The sequence below is a fragment of the Callorhinus ursinus genome, unplaced genomic scaffold (assembly GCF_003265705.2).
Source record: "Callorhinus ursinus isolate GAN/ISIS: 27379988/994484 unplaced genomic scaffold, GSC_fseal_2.0 scaffold1, whole genome shotgun sequence".
Lineage (NCBI taxonomy): Eukaryota > Metazoa > Chordata > Mammalia > Carnivora > Otariidae > Callorhinus > Callorhinus ursinus.
In genome coordinates, this window is record NW_027397063.1 from 110487563 (window position 1) to 110506248 (window position 18686).

Here is an 18686-nt window from a genome sequence, read left to right on the forward strand (position 1 = left end):
TTTGTATATCTTCTTTGAAGAAATGTCTATTCAATTTACTTGCCCATTTTTTAATTGAGTTTTTTTATTGTTGAGTCCTTTTGCCTTTTAATGTTCTTTTGCTAGAGGCATTGTTCCTTAATTTTCAATGAAGCTTTTATAAAATTGGTTGCAGGAGCAATTAGGTACTGTAGGTATTAGCTATTCAAATTTCTGTTGAATTTTGATGTGTGTATTGGTTGGGTTTGTTTTTGGCATGATGCTCTACTAGCCTTCCAAATAACAACCTTAATTTCTTGATTCAGCCAGTGCTAAGTAGTATCCTTCAGTTTTGTATTGCCTGTGAAAATTCTGGTAGCTCATGAAGAGAAAAATCACCTGCTGTATCATTTAATCCTCACAGCAACCTTGTGAGATGGGTACTTGTAGTTCTGTTTTTCAGATGTAAGAATACTGTGGGTCAGAGTTAAATGAAGTAAACTGTTGAAAATATATAGCTAATAGTTTACCAAAAGTTGATATTTAACCAGTTTTTTTCAAGTTTATTATCATTTCATGCATTGAATAATCATAAAATTCTTATATGTAGTCTTTTCTTTGTTTCAAGAGTATGTTCATCAGCTTTTAATAGCTGTTAAAAGTGTAGTTGTTCCTATTTAAGGACTGTGTTTAATTTCTTCCTTTAAATATTATCCATGTCTGGGGCACCTGGGTGGCTCATATGGTTAAGCATCTCCCTTCTGCTCAGATCATGAGGATCCTGGGATTGAGCCCTATGTCAGGCTGTCTGCTGAGCAGGGAGTCCGCTTCTGCCTCTCCCCTCCACTCATGCTCTCTCTCTCTCTCTCTCTCTCTCTCAAATGAAAAAATAAAATCTTTTTTGAAAAATTATCCACGTCGGGACACCTGAGTGGCTCAATCAGTTAAGCATCTGCCTTTGGCTCAGGTCATGATCTCAAGGTCCTGAGATCAAGTCCTGCATTGGGCTCCCTGCTCAGTGGGGAGCCTGCTTCTCCCTCTGCCTTCTGTTCCCCCTGCTTGTACTCTCTCTCTGACAAATAAATAAAATCTTAAAATAAATAAAAATAAAAAATAAATAAAAAATAAAAAATTATCCACGTCTAACAATAGAGGGCAAATTAGCCACACTATCACCCTAAAAAAACTACCCTATGATTATCTTACTGCTCCCTTTTTAAAAAAGACTTAGGATTACATGAAAAACAACAACCTTTTCATCCCTGGTTTTTAAAAATTTCATAAATACGGAGTTGAGATTTTTATTTACTTTAAACCATTACCCAATTCTTAGCATAAATATAAAACCCCATACACAACATATTTCTTTCAAAATAACTCACGCACTCCCATTTTTAGCAATTCTTATTTACTTTTGTCACCTAACTTGTACTAATCATATAAATTTATGTGTGGCTAGCCATTTGTATCTAAAGACCCCAAATTCTAAGGGCAAATCAAACACAGAGTAGGCTTTGTGTGAAAATATATGTAGCAAATGGGAATTGGTGGATTCTTTTAAAAAATGAAATTACCTGGGGCGCCTGGGTGGCTCAGTCATTTGAGCATCTGACTCTTGGTTTTGGCACATGTCATGAACTCAAGGTCATGGGATCAAGTCCCCTACGGGGCTCCACGATCAGTACACAATCTGCTTCAGATTCTTTCTCTCTTTCCTTCCCACTTGCGCCGTCTATAATAAATAAATAAAATGTTTATTTATTTATTTTAAATATTTTATTTATTTCTCAGAGAGAGAGAGCAGAAGCAAGGGGAGCGGCAGGCAGAGGGAGAAGCAGGCTCCCTACTGAGCAAGGAGCCCCATGCGGGGCTCGATCCCAGGACCCTGGAACTATGACCTGAGCTGAAGGCAGCCGCTTAACCAGCCACTCATGCTGGCTCTCTCTCTCTTTTTTAAGATTTTATTTATTTATTTGAGGGAGAGAGCACAAGCTGGGGGAGAGGCAGAGGGAGAGGGAGAAGCAGACTCCCCACTGAGCAGGGAGCCCGATGTGGGGCTCAATCCCAGGACCCTGGGATCATGACCTGAACCGAAGGGAAATGCTTAACCAACTGAGCCACTCAGGCGCCCCTCACTCGCTCACTCTCTCTCAAATAAATAATTAAAATCTTTAAAAAAAAAAAAAAGAAAAAAGAACGATCACCATAATGGCCCTGTGGAGGAAGGATTGGAATGCCTCTATACAATACAAAGGAGAACCCTTACAAGGCTCTAGTTCTATTCTGAGAGAGATTATGAGGGCCTGAACTAGGGCAGTGGGAACACAGAGAAGTTGAATTCAAAAACTGTTCAGGACTTAAATATTAGATTTGATAGAATTAGATTGATATGATAGAAAGAGCATTAGAAGAATGTAGATTGAATCTTGTTTCTGGCTTGGGTGATTGGGTAGATGGTTCTTACCTATCACTTACCTAGGTGAGAACTGCAGTAGGACCCAGAGTTATGTATTGTGTAGGTTGAGTTCTCCTTTGTATTAATATGGTATTGTAATGTATAAAGACCCCTTCCTGAGAAAGCTGGGCTGAGTATAAGAAACTAAAGCTAAGGGCTAAACCCATGTAAAAAAATCAAAGATAAGCTCAAACCATTCTTTTTCTCTCCTTTTTTTAACTCTTTATTTTAGAGAATTTTAAAATACAGAAGTAGATGACTTGTATCATGAACCTCTTATGTGCATATCTCTGAACTTCAACAACAATCGATCCATGGCATATCTCATTTTGTATATACCCCCTCCTGTATTATTATAAAGTAAATCATTTTCATCATAAATCTCTGTACTTATATAAAAAGACCCCTTTTTAAACATATCTACAATATCATTATTATACCTAAGAAAATTAACAATAATTCTTTAATATCAAATATGTAGTAAGTGTTCAGAGTTCTAGTTGTTTTAAATGTCATGTTTTGTTTACTTTTTTTTTATAAAATAAGATTCAGATACAGAAAAATCACCAAAAATATGACTAATACATTACTTTAGGGCAGTCTTGTAACCATCACCAGATCGAGAAGTAGAACCCAGAGGCCCTTCATGTGCCCTATCCCAATCACCATACCCTTTCCTATAAATAACTGTTATCCTCATTTTTAGAGTAATCACTTCCTTGAAGGTTTAGATAGTTTTATTACCTAAATGTTCATCCTTTCTCACATTTTAGTCTTGTCCTTTAAAAAAAAGTTGATATCTCTTTTATATATAAATCTCCCTTCTGTCCCATTATTTTCCTCATACTTTAGTTGTTGAAATTAGGCTGTTTGAACTATGCAGTTTCCCACAGTCTAGAGTTTATTGACTTCATACTCATGTGCATCTCAACATATTCCTCTGTTTTCTGTATTTCCTGTAGTTTGGCAGTAAGATTTAGTGCCTTTATCAGACTGATGTTTGATCCTTGGCAAGACTAGATAGTGGTGTGTTCTTCTATTGTCTCTTTTTATGATGTGCACACCACTGATACTTAATGTTTGTAACTATTAATTCACTGTGGGTTGCAATTAGTATTATTCTAACTACTGGCACTACTTTATATAAGGACACTTCAGCTCTCCTACTATTTCTTTACCTGGAGGTACAGTTCATATAAGAAAGCAGAATAAGTGCTTGATCCCTTCCCATTATTGGCCAGTTTTCAAGATGATGAACTTGTTCCTGGTCTTCCTTCAAAGATGACCAAATCTTTTCTTTTAAAAGTATCATTATGAATTTGTGAATTCAGACATACTTGATGGGTTTCATACATTGCAATTATTATCACAATTGAACCTTAAATTGTCCCATGTTTGGTTAGTGGAAGCCTCTTCTAATTGACTCTTAAGTCCTTTTGACATGACCCTAGTAGTCTTTGATGCTGGTTACCTGATAATTTAAGATGTTCCAAGTTCATCTTACACGTTTTCTGCCCTATAGCTGGAATCAGCCATTTCTCTAAGAAGCCCTGATTTCCTTTAGGGAGAATTATATGTCAGGCTCCAATTGAGGGCTGCAGATGCTCATTGCTACTAGATTGGTCATTTTTTTTCTAGTCCTTTTAAATGGACAGAGCTAAGACACATAACACACAAAGATACAATACTTCATGGGTTCACTTTGATATTTCCAATTCAAATCTTACTAAACCTTTTCTCCATTACATCTCATTCCCCTTTCTTCCATACTGAGAATTCTGATTTTTAAGGACATAGGGGATGAAAGGGTGATAGAATTAGTGTATATGATAATTACTTCATTGGTTTTATCCCATATTACATTGCTTAATGTCCCAAATAATACTTATATTACCATTAATGTGGTTACTAAAAACATTAAAAATTTTTTGCATATGCTCTCTCTGTTCTTTCCCCAGTTTCTTTTAAAGATTTTAAAGAGAGAGAGAGGGTGCGCAGGGGTTGGGGGAGGGGCAAAGGAAGAGGGAGAGACGGTCTTAGGCAAAGTCTGCACTGAGCATGGAGTCTGACACGGGGCTCTATTTCATGAGCGTGAGATCACAACCTGAGCTGAAACCAAGAGTCCGACACTTAACCAACTGTGTGACCCAGGTGCCCCTCTCCCCATTTTTTAATAGTCATACTTTATTCACAGTGTTGGAGCGTATACTCACTTGAGTATACTATATACTCTCCCTCTATATGTCCCTCCTAGCCCTCATTTAGTCTTAGATCTGTAGGTAACTATATCTATAGGTAACATCACCAGGTGTTAAGTGAATGTCTCTCTAGTCATTTTGATTGTCTGAAGCTTTGTGCTCTAGTGGTTTCTTCAGGAAGAGCTCATGGAAATAATAATTCCTGGGTTTGTGCTTTTTATATTTGAATTAAGTCAATTTCACTGGATACAAAAATCCTCGGTTCATGCTTTCTTTCAGTTTCCTAAATTATTTATTTTCTTCTGGCATAATGCCTTGCTGTTGAAAAATCGGATACTCTTTTCTTCTAGATGCATTAGGATTCTTTTTCTTTGAAATTCAGAATTTTACTAGAATGTTTTGGTATTTGTCATTCTGGGTTGATATTATTTATTTCTGAACATATTCTTGAATTTGGCATTTAGTATTTATTCTGTTTTCTTGCTTTGTTTTTCTTCTTCAAATACTCTTACTGTCTGTAGATACTTTGCCTACCTCCAGTATTTGTCATTTTCTCTTGAATATCAATTGTGGGAGTCCTACAGACTAGATTGTTGCAGCTTTATTGTGGTCCTTGCACTCAGCTGGTATGGAAGAGGGTAAAACTCCTTGTTTCAACTGATGCTCTCAAATTGGCCTGTTGTGCTTTCTAGTAATTTCTTGATGGCTATTTTGGGATTATCCTGTTTCGAGTTCTGTTAAGTGCAGCCCCATTGAGTATTTCTTTATTGTGCAGGCTTTTTGGCTATTGGTGGTTTGTATTCTGGGGCTTGTTGAGGATACCTTGTCATCTAGTTTTGTAAATGTTGTCAAGGAGTTTTGGTTTTGCTATCTAGTTGCTCTGTTTTTATGTGGGCATTTGGAGGGTTTGAAAACTATGCTGCTATTGCTATTTTCCCAGACTCCCCCATAACTGGTGTGTGTGTGTGTGTGTGTGTGTGTGTGTGTAGTCCATTTGAATCAGGATTTAAATAAATTTATATGTCTTACAAAATCTGTAGATCCCTCTTCCGTGTTTATTTTCTCCCTTCACTCTCCTTCTCCCTCCTTCCCTCCTCTTTTCCCTTAAAATTTTTTAGTTGAAGAAACCACATTATGTATCCTAAAGAAAAAGCCTCAAGAGGTTGCTTATTGAATCCCTGTAGTACAGTTTAACATGTTCTTCTGTCCCTGGTATTTCCTTTAAAGTGGTAGTTGGATCTGAAGTCTTGATCAGATTCCACTTTCACAATAAAGGTATATATCAAAAACAAACAAACACTGGATAGAACAGCTCAAGGAGAGCAAACAATACAGACACAAGCTCTGGAGTGAAAAATTCAAGTTGAAAAGTTGACTTTGGGGGTGCCTGGGTGGTTCAGTCAGTTGAGCATCCAACTCTTGATCTCAGGGTAGTGAGTTCAAGCCCCAAATTAGGCTTCACGCTGTGCGTGGAGCCTACGTAAAAAAAGAAAGGAAGGAAGATAAGAGAGAAAGAGACAGAGACAGAGAGAAAGGAAAAAGAAAAGGGAGGGTGGGAGAAAGAAAAGGAAGGGAGAAAGGGAGAGAGAAAGAAGAAGGAAGGAAGAGGGGCTGGGGCAGTGAGGCATGACTGTCAGTGGGTGCAGGGTTTCTTTTTAGGGTGAAGAAATTAGATTGTGGTGATGGTTGCTGCTGAATTGTATACTTTAAAAGATGGAGCTTACAGTACATGAATTATATTTCAATAAAGCTGTATCTTAAAAAGGGAAGTTAGATTTAAAAACAAACAGGGATACCTAATCCTCTAAGACTGATAGGAAGAAGGTTGGAATGGGTACACATGCCGATGAGTTTGTAAGTGACCTGTCATCTCACTTACAAAGTGAGACTTACATATATATTCAACTATCTATTGAATATATTGATTGGGTTATTCTACTGACATGTCAAACTCAGTATCATTGCTGACCAATAGAAATGTAATGCAAGCCACATGTAATTTTTAATTTTCTAATAGCCAGTTTAAAAAATAAAAACAAATGCGAAATTAATTTTAAGATTTTATTTTTAAGTAATCGCCCACCCGAAGATCAAGAGTCGCATGCTCTACCAACTAAGCTATCCAGGCACCCCTGAAATTAGTTTTTATTATCTCTTATTTAATCTGGTGTATCTAAAATACTATATTTCAGCATACAATTAGTGTAAAAAATATTCATGAGATATTTTACATTCATTTCTCGTACAAGTCTTTGAGATTCAGTGAATTCATCTTAATTCAGACTTCCCAGATTTCAAGGGCTCAGTAGCTGCATGTGGATTATACCTAGATACTGGACCATGTGGATGAGGAGGTTTAAAATGGAACTCGTGAATTTGTTCCTGTCTCCTTGATCTCAGTAAAGGACCCTCTTTCTAAGAGTCATTCTCTTATTTCCCTCTTTCTTAACATTCACATAAATCAGTCACTTAGTAAAGATAAAGATAAATTTTTATCTTTAAAATTTACATAAATCCATCTCTTCTTATCCAACCCTACTTATCCAGTTGCCCCAATTTCAGGACTCGATATTTCTTGCCTAGGCTTGCCTCTCGTCTGGTCTTTGCTTTTGCCCCTCGTAAATGCATCTTCTACTTTGCACCTAGAATCTCTGCCTAACTGAAAATCTCACTATGTTACTCCCCGACTTACTACCTTTAGTGGCTTCCCAGTATTTCAGTAGTAGTAGTAGTAGTAGTAGTAGTAGTAGTAGTAGTAGTAGTAGTAAGTAGTAGTAGTAGTAGTAGTCTGTGACCACAGGTGATTCTTTGGGAATGTGGGAAAAAGAAAGTAGCTATCTGTCCTTCCCTCATTCTTTTAAAAAGTACATTTTAGTCTATTTCTTAATGTATATAACACAGTAGAATGTGTAAATAATTTATAAATGAATATAATTATACTAAAGGAATATGATAAAATACAGGTTCCTTTGCATGACATTTAAGGGCCTGGCCCTTTATCTCCCTTTCTGCTTCATCTTTTTCCTTGCACTTTATATTCTGGTAATATTGCACTGTTTGTTTTTAAGTCTCTGAACATTTATCATCTGTTTCACTCTCCCATGTGTTTACTGCTGCTGCTTCTGCCTGGTTGCCCTTCCTAACTTCCTTCACTTGACAGTTCTCTTTTGTTTTGGTGATGGTGGTGGTGAAAACACTTAAATGAGATTTACCCCCAACAAATTTTTAGGTGTACATTATCATTAACTGTAGGCACTATGTTATACAGCAGATCTCTAGAACTTGCTCATCTTGCATAACTGAAACTTTATTGAACCTGTGGAACAATTCCCTATTTCCCTTTCCCTCCAGCCCCTAGCAAGCATCATTCTACTCTTTGCTTCTGTGTGTTTGACTATTTTGGACACCTTATATAAGTGAGATAATGCATTATTTGTCCTTTTGTGATTGGCATAGTATAATGTCCTCCAACTTCATCCATGTTGTCGCATATGGCAGGATTTCATTCTCTTTTAGGGCCAAATAATATTTCATTGTATGTATATGCCACATTATTTTTTATCCTTTCATCTACCTATGGACATTTAGGTTGATTCTGTATCTTGGCTATTGTAGGAATTTGCTGCAATGAACATGAGAATGCAGATACCTCTTTGAGATCCTGATTTCAGTTCTTTTGGATATATACCGAGAAACAGGATCACTGGATCATATGGAAATTCTATTTTTTTAATAATTTTTATTGTTATGTTAATCACCATACATTACATCATTAGTTTTTGATGTGTGGAAATTCTATTTTAAATATTTTGAGGAACCTCCATACTTTTTTCATAGTGACTATACCATTTTCCATTCCCACCAGCAGTGTACCAGGGTTCTTATTTCTCCACATTCTTACCAGTACTTATCTCTTTTGTTTGTTTTGTTTTTTTAATAGCCATCCTAACAGATGTGAGGTAATACCTCATTGTGGTTTTGATTTGCATTTCTCTAATGATTAGTGATGTTGAGCACCTTTTCATATACCTGTTGGCCATTTATGTGTTTTCTTTTTTTTTTAAAGATTTTATTTATTTATTCATGAGAGACAGAGAGAGAGAGAGAGAAGCAGAGGGAGAAGCAGGCTCCCCGCTGAGCAGGGAGCCCGATGCGGGACTCGATCCCAGGACCCCGGGATCATGACCCGAGCCGAAGGCAGACGCTTAACCATCTGAGCCACCCAGGCGCCCCATTTATGTGTTTTCTTTGGAGAAATTTCTGTTCATGACTTTTGCCTATTTTTCATTGGGTTATTTGGGGTTTTTTGTTTGTTTGTTAATGAGTTGTTGGAGTCTTAGGTATTTTAGATATTAACCCCCTATCATATAAAGGGTTTGTAAATATTTTCTCCCATTCCATAGGCTGCCTTTTTATTTTGTTGATTGTTTTCATTTGGCTTATTCCAGCAACCCTTTCTCCTCTAGGTTAGGTAAGATGTCCCTCTTCCCAATTCCCATGAACTTGTAAATAACTCTCACTTGGCACTTACCTTACTATGTTGGAATTATCTGTCCTTATAGGTCTAATTTGTCTTAACCCCTCCCCCAAGACTCATACTAAGGGAAAAGATTTTGCCTCAGTTGTCGTTTTTTACTCTGGTCCGTACTGCAGTTCTTGGCATATAGTTGACACTCAGAAATTAGTAGAACTAAATTGAACCCCTGAAAATTTAATAAGTTATCAAAGTTTAGGACTAGACATTAACCAAAGTTAAAATAATTGAAGACTTAGATCTTTTATTAATACCAATGACCTCTGTTTGAAATTTGAGTAGATAAATGAAACTGAGAATAGTGGTACTTTTAATTTTACATAAAAAAGAACTATAGCACACATAGAATACAAAAAGGTAAACATGTAACTATCAGGGCAGCGTTTTTGTCTGTTCTCATGGATTTATTCCCAGTGTGTAGAACAGAACCCAGCACATAATAGTAAGTAACTGGTCAGTAGATATTTGTTGAATAAACGAATGATGTGTATAGAAAACACTCTAACTTCATATTTTATTAGATTTTAAGGCAAAAATTAAGTTCAAAACATTTCTTCATCTCTAATTCAATTTAAAATTTACCACATAAAGTAAAAATCGAATTACTGTATTCTCACATTATAGTTTTATAAAGGAAGTCTGATGTATAAATATATATTTTTTTTCTCTTTTAGTAAACGAAGCAAAAAAGGAGATAAAAATGGAAAAGGCTTGAGACATTTTTCCATGAAAGTGTGTGAGAAAGTTCAGCGGAAAGGTACAACATCATATAATGAAGTGGCTGATGAGCTGGTATCAGAGTTCACCAATTCAAATAACCATTTGGCCGCTGATTCGGTAGGTAGATAGATCATGCACTTGACTTTGTGTTGGCGGAACACTGTATCTCTGGGTTGACTGTGTCATTTTTTAAGGACTCAGACAAGCTAAGGAATCCCCGACTCCTTTACCTGAGGGTTTCACATTTTCTACTGGGGAATTCTTTTGTTACTGAGTTTTTGTTTTGTTTTAGAAAGTTTTTGTTTTGTTTTGTTTTATTATATATTTAAACATAAAGATTAACATGTATTTTTAAAATATAATTTTTGGGACTACAAAAAGAACATACTTTTTTTTTTTAAGATTTTATTTATTTGAGAGAGAGAGAGCGCACAAGCTGGGGGCGCGGAGGGCAGAGGGAGAGGGAGAAGCAGGCTCCCTGCTGAGCAGAGAGCCTACTCTGGGCTCGATCCCAGGATCCTGAGATTATGACCTGAGCCGAAGACAGACGCTTAACCGACTGAGCCACTCAGGTGCCCAGGAACATACTTTTCATATTTGAATGACTTTGGATATGTTTCTGAATTCTTTAGTGTTTCTTCTATAAAAATCTATGTTGTTTTTAGTTGAAAAAATAATATATGAACATGTCTATAAAAAAATTCAGTTGTACCAAAGAGTATATGATAAAAAATATCTCCCTTTTAAAGATTTTATTTATTTATTTATTTATTATTTGAGAGAGAGAGAGTGAGCAAGCACAAGCAGGAGGAGCTACAGAGTGAGAGGGAGAAGCAGGCTCCCCCTGAGCAGGGTCATGACCTGAGCCACCCAGGTGCCCCAAAATATCTCCCTTTTACCACAGACCTTAATCTGTCTCCCCAAAGGTATATTTACTACTGTGAGATTCTTGATTATCATCCCAAAAATTCCTCATGCATACACACAATAAAATTTATTTCCTTTTTTATTTTATTTTTTAAAGATTTTATTTATTTTAGAGAGAAATAAAGAACAATTCTGTCACTTTCAAAAGGTTCTTTCTGCCTTTTGTAATCTGTCCCTCCTTCTCCCTCTGTCCCTAGGCAACTGCTGATCTGCTTTTTATCATTATAGATCAGTTTGCATTTTATTTAAATGTAATCATATTATACATACTCCACAACAATTCTTACAACAGTTCTTGACTTTAGTGGAAATATTTATAGTCTTCCAACCTTAGTTATGACAAAGGTTTTATCTTAAGATGATAGCAACCATAACTTGATTTTTTTCTTTTAAAGATTTTATTTATTTATTTGACAGAGAGAGACACAGCAAGAGAGGGAACACAAGCAGGGGGAGTGGGAGAGGGAGAAGCAGGTTTCCCATGGAGCAGGGAGCCCGATGCGGGGCTCGTTCCCAGGACCCTGGGATCATGACCTGAGCCGAAGGCAGATGCTTAACAACTAAGCCACCCAGGCACCCCAACTTGATTTTTTTTTTAATGAATGTTTCTTTTTTCTTAACTAAAAAAAAATCAGAAATGGATATTTAATCAAATTCTCTATAGTTTCCTGAAAACTTAGGAGTTTTACACTGACAGTCATAAGTGAGATTGGTGGGATTTTTTTTTTTTTGTTTTTACCATCTTTGCAGTTTTGATTTGCAGTATTATGCTGGTTTTTTAAAATTTAGAGGCTTTTTTTCCCTTCTTCCTATTTACTCCATTACAGGTTTAATAGCATTGGATGTGTATTTCTCTTCCCTGACATAGAAATCACCGGTGATACCATCTAGGTTGGCGATTTGGCGGGGGGCGGGGGGTAAAATTTAAATAGCATTCTCCATTTTTTCTTTGATAATTAGTCTATTTAGAATTTCTGTCTCCCTTAGAGTCAGTTTGGTATTTTATGTTTTCTTAGAAAATCCTCCATTTCATACCTGTTCTTTTTTTTTTAAAGATTTTATTTATTTATTTATTTGAGAGAGCGAGAATGAGAGAGAGAGAGAGAGAGCACATGAGAGGGGGGAGGGTCAGAGGAAGAAGCAGACTCCCCGCTGAGCAGGGAGCCCACATGCGGGACTCGATCCAGGGACTCCAGGATCATGACCTGAGCCGAAGGCAGTCACTTAACCAACTGAGCCACCCAGGTGCCCATTTCATATCTGTTCTCAAAATTACTTGCAATTATTTTTCCCAGAGAACCATCTCTTGAATCTGAACCGACCCTCCTGTTTTGCAGTTAATGTCTTTTTTTAATCTTCATTTAATATTCTCTTCTCTTTCCTGAAGTTACTTTTGTTATTTTTCTACCCTGTAGACTAGGATATAAACTTTACTTTTGTTATTTTTGTTTAGTAATGAAAATCTTTATAGCTGCAGCTTTTCCTCTCGTTCACTGCTTTAGCCATTTCCCATTAATTCTGATATAATGTTATTCTTTAAATATTCTGCAACTCTTGTTTTAAATTCCTCTCTGACCTAAGAATGGCATTAGAGTTTTTATAGTTCCAGGTGATAGGGATTTTTGTTTGTTTTTCTGAGTTTTTAATTTTTACTGAGTTTTCCATTACCTGTGATCAGAGATTATGAGTTGAACTATTTATATTTGGGGGGTTACTTTGAGATTTTTCTTGTGAGCCATTATTTGGTAATGTATTTTTTTTCTTTTCTCTGGCACCTGTAGAGAAGATATATAGCATTCTGATTCTGAGTGAAAGTGGACATTCTCAAAATGTTCTACAAGACCCTACATGACCCGACATGCTATTACCTCTCTGATCTCATCTCCTACTATGCACTCTCCCAGTTACTAGACTCTAGTCACCTTATGATAAAGGTTTTATTTTGAAATGATAGCAACCATAACTTGATCTTTTTAAATGAACATTTCTTTCATTTTTCTTCATTAAAAAAATCAGAAATGGATATTGAATTCAATCAAATTCTGTATAGGTTCCTGAAAATTTAGGAGTTGTACACTGGCGGTCATGAATGAGACTGGTGGGCTTTTTGTTCGTTTTTTGTTTTGGGGTGAATATGCCAGATATGTTCCTTATCAGGCTGTTACACCTGCTATTTCTTTTGTCTGAATCTCTGCTAAGGAGCCATATGGTTTCGCTCTCCCCTCCCTCCAGTTTTCACTCAGATGTCACTGCACTGAGGCATTTCTTCTTAGCACATTTCATCATCTAACATACATTTTTATTAACCACCCCCAGCCCCATGCCTGGATACAAGTAAGGGTTGTATCCTATTCCCTGCTGTATGTGGTGCTTTTTGGTTTTCATTTTTATAAATTGGAAGGTTTATAGTCTTTAGTTCTTTAATTGGTTATCTTTATAACTTTAAGTAACTTCAATATTTGTTTCTTTTGTTTGTTATCACCTATAAACCAGTATCTGTTGATTATTAAGAGAAAAAAATTAATATGCTTGTATTTACTTACATCTCCCATCTTTCCTGTTCACCACAGATTCAGATTGAATATTTTAGTGGTAGTTGTTAAAAGAATAATATTATTACAGTTATTATGACTTTAAATAAACATATTTTGCTAAAACATTACATACTTCATCTGTTTGAATAGTTAATCTGCTTTGAATCCCATGCCCCTTTAAATATCAAGGAGAACATCAGGCCTACTTTGTCTCCTGATATTTTTTATTATATTATCATTTCTATAGCATCAGGATTTCTAATATTTATATTCACTTCTGTAACTTAAATCTCCCACTTATTTAAGTTTAGTTCTGTATTCAGTGTTCTCCAGCGTCCGTTAGTATAATGGCATTTGACTGATTGAATTTTTTTCTTAGGAACTGCTTGTCCACAACAAAGTAAGGGTTTTATTCCACAGTCTAAGTTAACACAGTCTCCTTCATTGAGAAAAATCTTGCTAGCTACAAAAACTTTTTAAAAATCAGCTGAAGTAAACAGTGTGCTTTAGTGATCTATGTGATGACATTTTGGTGCAAGTTCCCTATTTTCATTGTAGACTAGTAACAGTTTTCGGATCTGCACTAGTCCTTGGACCACATACTTGAAAAGCACTGTTTTAAAACATGCATCCTTGACTTTTCAAAGTCTAATATCCCCCCAGACAATGCAGGGTTTTAACCCACTTTAATTAACAACTCCATTACCCCTTTCTGATATATATATATACTGTTGTCATATATGTTTTATATATATACTTGATTCCACAAGACATTATTGTTTTATAAAGTGAGTGTTAATTGAGATATACCCACATATTTATCTTTCATGTTGGTCTTCATTACATCCTACATCTCCAGACTTCCACCTTGGATCCCATCCATCTTTCTTCTACCTGAAGAAGGCCCTTTAGTATTTTTTAATTTAGATCTGTTGCTAAAATAATCTTTTATCTTTTAGATTGTTTGAAAGTATCTTTATCTCATCTTTACTTTTGAAGGATATTTTCACTGGGTATATAGAATTCTATAAGCACTCCAAAGATATAATAATAATATTAAATATCTTAATATCCTATAACTGTATCTTAACCCTTAAAATTTATCACTCATTAAAAGTATTTTTTAGCAGGCTTATGACCAGAAGAATATTAGGAGAAGAGTTTATGATGCTTTAAATGTGCTAATGGCAATGAACATAATTTCAAAGGAAAAAAAAGAAATCAAGTGGATTGGCCTGCCTACCAATTCTGCTCAGGAATGTCAAAATCTTGAGGTAAGTGAGGAAAATCTGTTTTTAGGTAGTAGTTTGCTTTATTTTATATAAGAGGCATTTTATTTTACTTTTAAAGATCTTATTTATTTATTAGAGAGCACAAGCAGGAGGAGTGGCAGAGGTTGAGGGAGAAGTAGACTCCCCTCCGAGCAGGGAGCCCAACGTGGGGCTCGATCCCAAGACCCTGGGATCATGACCTGAGCCGAACGCAGATGCTTAACCAACTGAGCCACCCAGGCACCCCCATAAGAGGCATTTTAATTTGGAAATACATATAATATTAAAATATTTCTAATTGTTCATGTATACTATTTTTTTAACAGACTCCTCTGTGTAAGAATTTTAGAACTGGAAGGAGATTTAGAGAGGTGTATAGTTTTACTGATGTCCTGATGAAACTGAGGGACATAGAAATTAAATGACTTGATTTTTACTGTTTCTTAGAGAAGATCTTTATTTTATTCTAGTTGAATTCTGCGCACTCTACCAATAAATTTTTGACAACTCATAAATAGAAATAATATCTTATTTAATGAAATGCTTTGCTGGATCCCGCCCCCCAAAAAAAGGATCAAACTGGCTGTTTACCTTTTGTGTTTAAACTTTTATCTTTGATTCTCACATCAGTGGCAACAGAATGATATTTCATCTGTATCTTTATCAGAAAGGATAGAATGTTCAGCTTACATGAATTTTGGGGTGATGTGTGCAAAAACATTGTTTTATTCCATTAACTTTTAATCATTATAGAAAATCTTTCCTGGGGTGCCTGGGTGGCTCAGTCGTTAAGCATCTGCCTTCAACTCAGGTCATGATCTCAGGGTCCTGGGATCGAGCCCCACATCAGGCTCCCTGCTCCGCAGAAAGCCTGCTTCTCCCTCTCCCACTCCCCCTGCTTGTGTTCCCTCTCTCGCTGTGTCTCTCTCTGTCAAATAAATAAAGTCTTTAAAAAAAAAAAGAAAGAAAGAAAATCTTTCCTATATGAGCATGTGCCCTGACCTACTGGTTTTAAATTGATTTGACCTCATTGTACTGTCATGGCCATAAATGGAATACATTGAGGTTAAATATAGTAATATAGTTTCTGCAATAAATATGGTTGATTTCATGTTTTTATTAGTCCTTTTTCCCCTCAGCAAATCAAAACTTATTTGGTATTATTGTCCTTGTGAGTGGAGGGAGAAATTAGACATTCATCAGAAGTTGTAGAATGTTATTCGTATGTTACAGTGGAAATGACCTCCTTTTCTCCTTCTGATCGAGTGGAATTTGAGGATCATTTTTTTTTAAGTTTTTTCTCTAATTTTTTTAAAGATTTTATTTATTTGTCAGAAAGCGGCAGGCAGAGGGAGAAGCAGGCTCCCCCCTGAGCAAGGAGCCCAATTTGGGACTCAATCCCAGGACCCTGAGATCATGACCTAAGCTGAAGACAGACACTTAATTGACTGAGCCACTTAGGCGTCCCAAGGATCATTTTTATTACCAGTAATATTAAGCTGATAACAGAGCCTCAATAAGCAAAAATCTATTAGAAGTTACTGTGTGTGTACTCAAGTATACAAGACAAAATCTCTGACCCCAGGAGCTTTCATTCTAATTGTGTAAAAGAAGTTACCAAAACTGTGATCAATTATTTCTGTGAAAGATGTATATACAGATTCTCTGGAAAGGGAGATGAGGGATACTTTACCAAGAAAAGAAAAAATTCCTTGAGCTCAGTGATGAGGGAGGTATAGGCGTTTGCCCAGTGGTTCAGGGCAGGGAGGATCTTCCAGAGGCTGTGCATGGACTGAGGCAGGCATAAGAAAGCAGGCACACAGCTGGGTGTGACCAGAGTTCAGGCAGGGCTAAAGGGGATAGACTTCTAAGTGTGAAGCTTTGGGGACCTGATCCTGGAAACAGTGGGAAGCTTTTGAAAAATTATAAAGAGGACAACTGATAGGACATATCCTATAAAGGGTCACCCTCCTGGTGGGTTGGAAGTTGAGCTAATAGAAAGATGAGGAGGGAAATTGAAGGGGGTGTGTTGTATATGGTCTGAGTTAAATCAGTGGCATGAGGTTGGAAAAGTGTTTTAGAGGTAGAATCGATACAACTTGGCCTGGTGTTAGATGGGGGGCATGAGGGGCAGGGAGGGGCCTGGCCTGTCACAGCTGCAGATGCAGGGGGGAACCTCTTTTCAAATGTAGAAAGCCACATAGATTTTTCTAGTGAATTTTAAGTAATTTAGGATGAAAGTGCTTTAGTGGTTAGAGGAAGAATGAGAGGAACCTTGGTGCAGACTAGAGTAGATGAGGAGCAAATAAGAAACGCTGTTGGAGTAGACAAGAAAAATGTCATGTTTGAAGTCATTGACTTTTGCCCAAAGACACAGTGAGGAACTCATCTATCTACAAGGAAATTCAGGCCCTGATACCTATTTTCTAGGTAGTTATGAGAGTGAGGAAAATAATAGTTGCATGAAGCTGGGAAATTTGTCCCATAAGCATGTTCCTTACTATAAGTAGGAATTGTGTATTGAATATGTAGGCTATCTGTATTAGGAGCTATGCCCATTTAAAAGTCAGTTAAACTAAAATCTTAAATGAGCTCTTACCTCATTCTTTGGGTTAGGGGGTAACATAAGAAAGTATTTAATAGTAGGGTCTCTGGAACCAGATGGCTTAGGTTCAAATCCTTACTCTTACCATTCACTAGCTATGTGACCTTGGGCAGTTACTTAACTCTCTGTGCCTCCATTTCCTTACATGCAAAATGGGTAACAACAGTACTAACCTCATGATGCCTTAAGATAATGTGTGTAGGGGGAAAAAAAAAAGATAATGTTTGTAAAGTGCTTAGTTGAGTTGCTGGCAGACAGAGTAAGTATTCACGAAGTGTTAGCTATTACTCGAATTAGAATTTGAAAATAGCAACAAGTACTGCATATCAAGTATTTATTAAGTGGATGGGTTTCATTAATGATAGTAGTTGCCACAATTCTGCTATCGTGCCTACTTGCTTACCCCAACCCCTGCTCCCCAAAAAGGTGTGATACGCCGGGCGCCTGGGTGGCTCAGATGGTTGGGCGTCTGCCTTCGGCTCAGGTCATGATCCCAGGGTCCTGGGATCGAGTCCCGCGTCGGGCTCCCTGCTCCTTGGGAGCCTGCTTCTCCCTCTGCCTCTCTCTCTCTCTCTCTCTCTCTCTCTCTCTCTCTCTCTGTCTTTCATGAATAAATAAATAAAATCTTTTAAAAAAATTTTTTTAAAAAGTGTGATACGCCTTTGTTGATATTGGTAGTTAAAATGGATTGTTTTTTTTTTAAGATTTTATCCATTTATATGAGAGAGAGAGCACACAAGCAGGGGGAGAGGCAGAGGCAGCGGGAGAAGCAGGCTCCCCACGCTGAGCTGAGAGCCCGACATGGGACTTGATTCCAGGACCCTGGGATCATGACCTGAGCTGAAGGCAGATGCTTAACCATCTGAGCCACCCAGGTGCCCCTAAAATGGATTGAGTTTTAAGGAAATTTTTTTTTTTTTTTAAGATTTATTTATTTTAGAGAGAGAACGCAGAGCACGAGCAGGGGGAGGGACAGAGGGAGCTGGAGAGGGAGAGAATTCCAAGCGGACTCTGCACTGAGCGCAGAGCCCAATGTGGGGCTCCATCCCAGGACCCTGAGATCATGACCTGAGCCAAAACCAAGAGTTGGACCTTAACCAACTGAGCCACCCAGGTGTCCCGAAGAAAAATTCTTGATATCTCAGAATTGGGACCTGGAAAGTGAGCAGTACTTTATACTTTCCATATGTTCATGTTATTTTGTAACCTATCTTTTAAAGATAGAGAAGCAGAGGAGGATAGAACGGATAAAGCAGAAGCGGGCCCAGCTGCAAGAACTTCTCCTGCAGGTAAAGTTGCTGGAATGGTTTTCATTCTTTTCCCTACCTGTGTTCTGCTGCCCTGCTTACTTGCTTTTAGAATCAGTGTTTTCTACTTTGGCTACCTTTTGAGTAGTGTCTGATGGGACCACACTAGGGCGGCCTCCTCCACATCTGAGCTCACCACCATCCACATGGTCTGCCTTTAAGATGGTTCTGTCTCTC

The 18686-nt window shown here is 37.1% G+C and overlaps 1 protein-coding gene across 9 annotated transcripts in view; it reads left to right on the forward strand.

Annotated features, from left to right (window-relative positions):
* The window catches only part of TFDP2 (transcription factor Dp-2), a 167109-nt gene that overhangs the window by 135790 nt on the left and 12633 nt on the right, over positions 1-18686 (forward strand). For 8 of the 9 annotated variants that reach the window (XM_025881214.2, XM_025881223.2, XM_073899240.1 and 5 more), the window contains 3 exons: positions 9820-9982; positions 14454-14600; positions 18423-18491. In XM_025881214.2, coding sequence (XP_025736999.1) covers positions 9820-9982; positions 14454-14600; positions 18423-18491 — 379 coding nt within the window. The remainder of the gene's footprint in view (positions 1-9819; positions 9983-14453; positions 14601-18422; positions 18492-18686) is intronic. The other variant, XM_025881218.2, reaches the window with a different exon arrangement.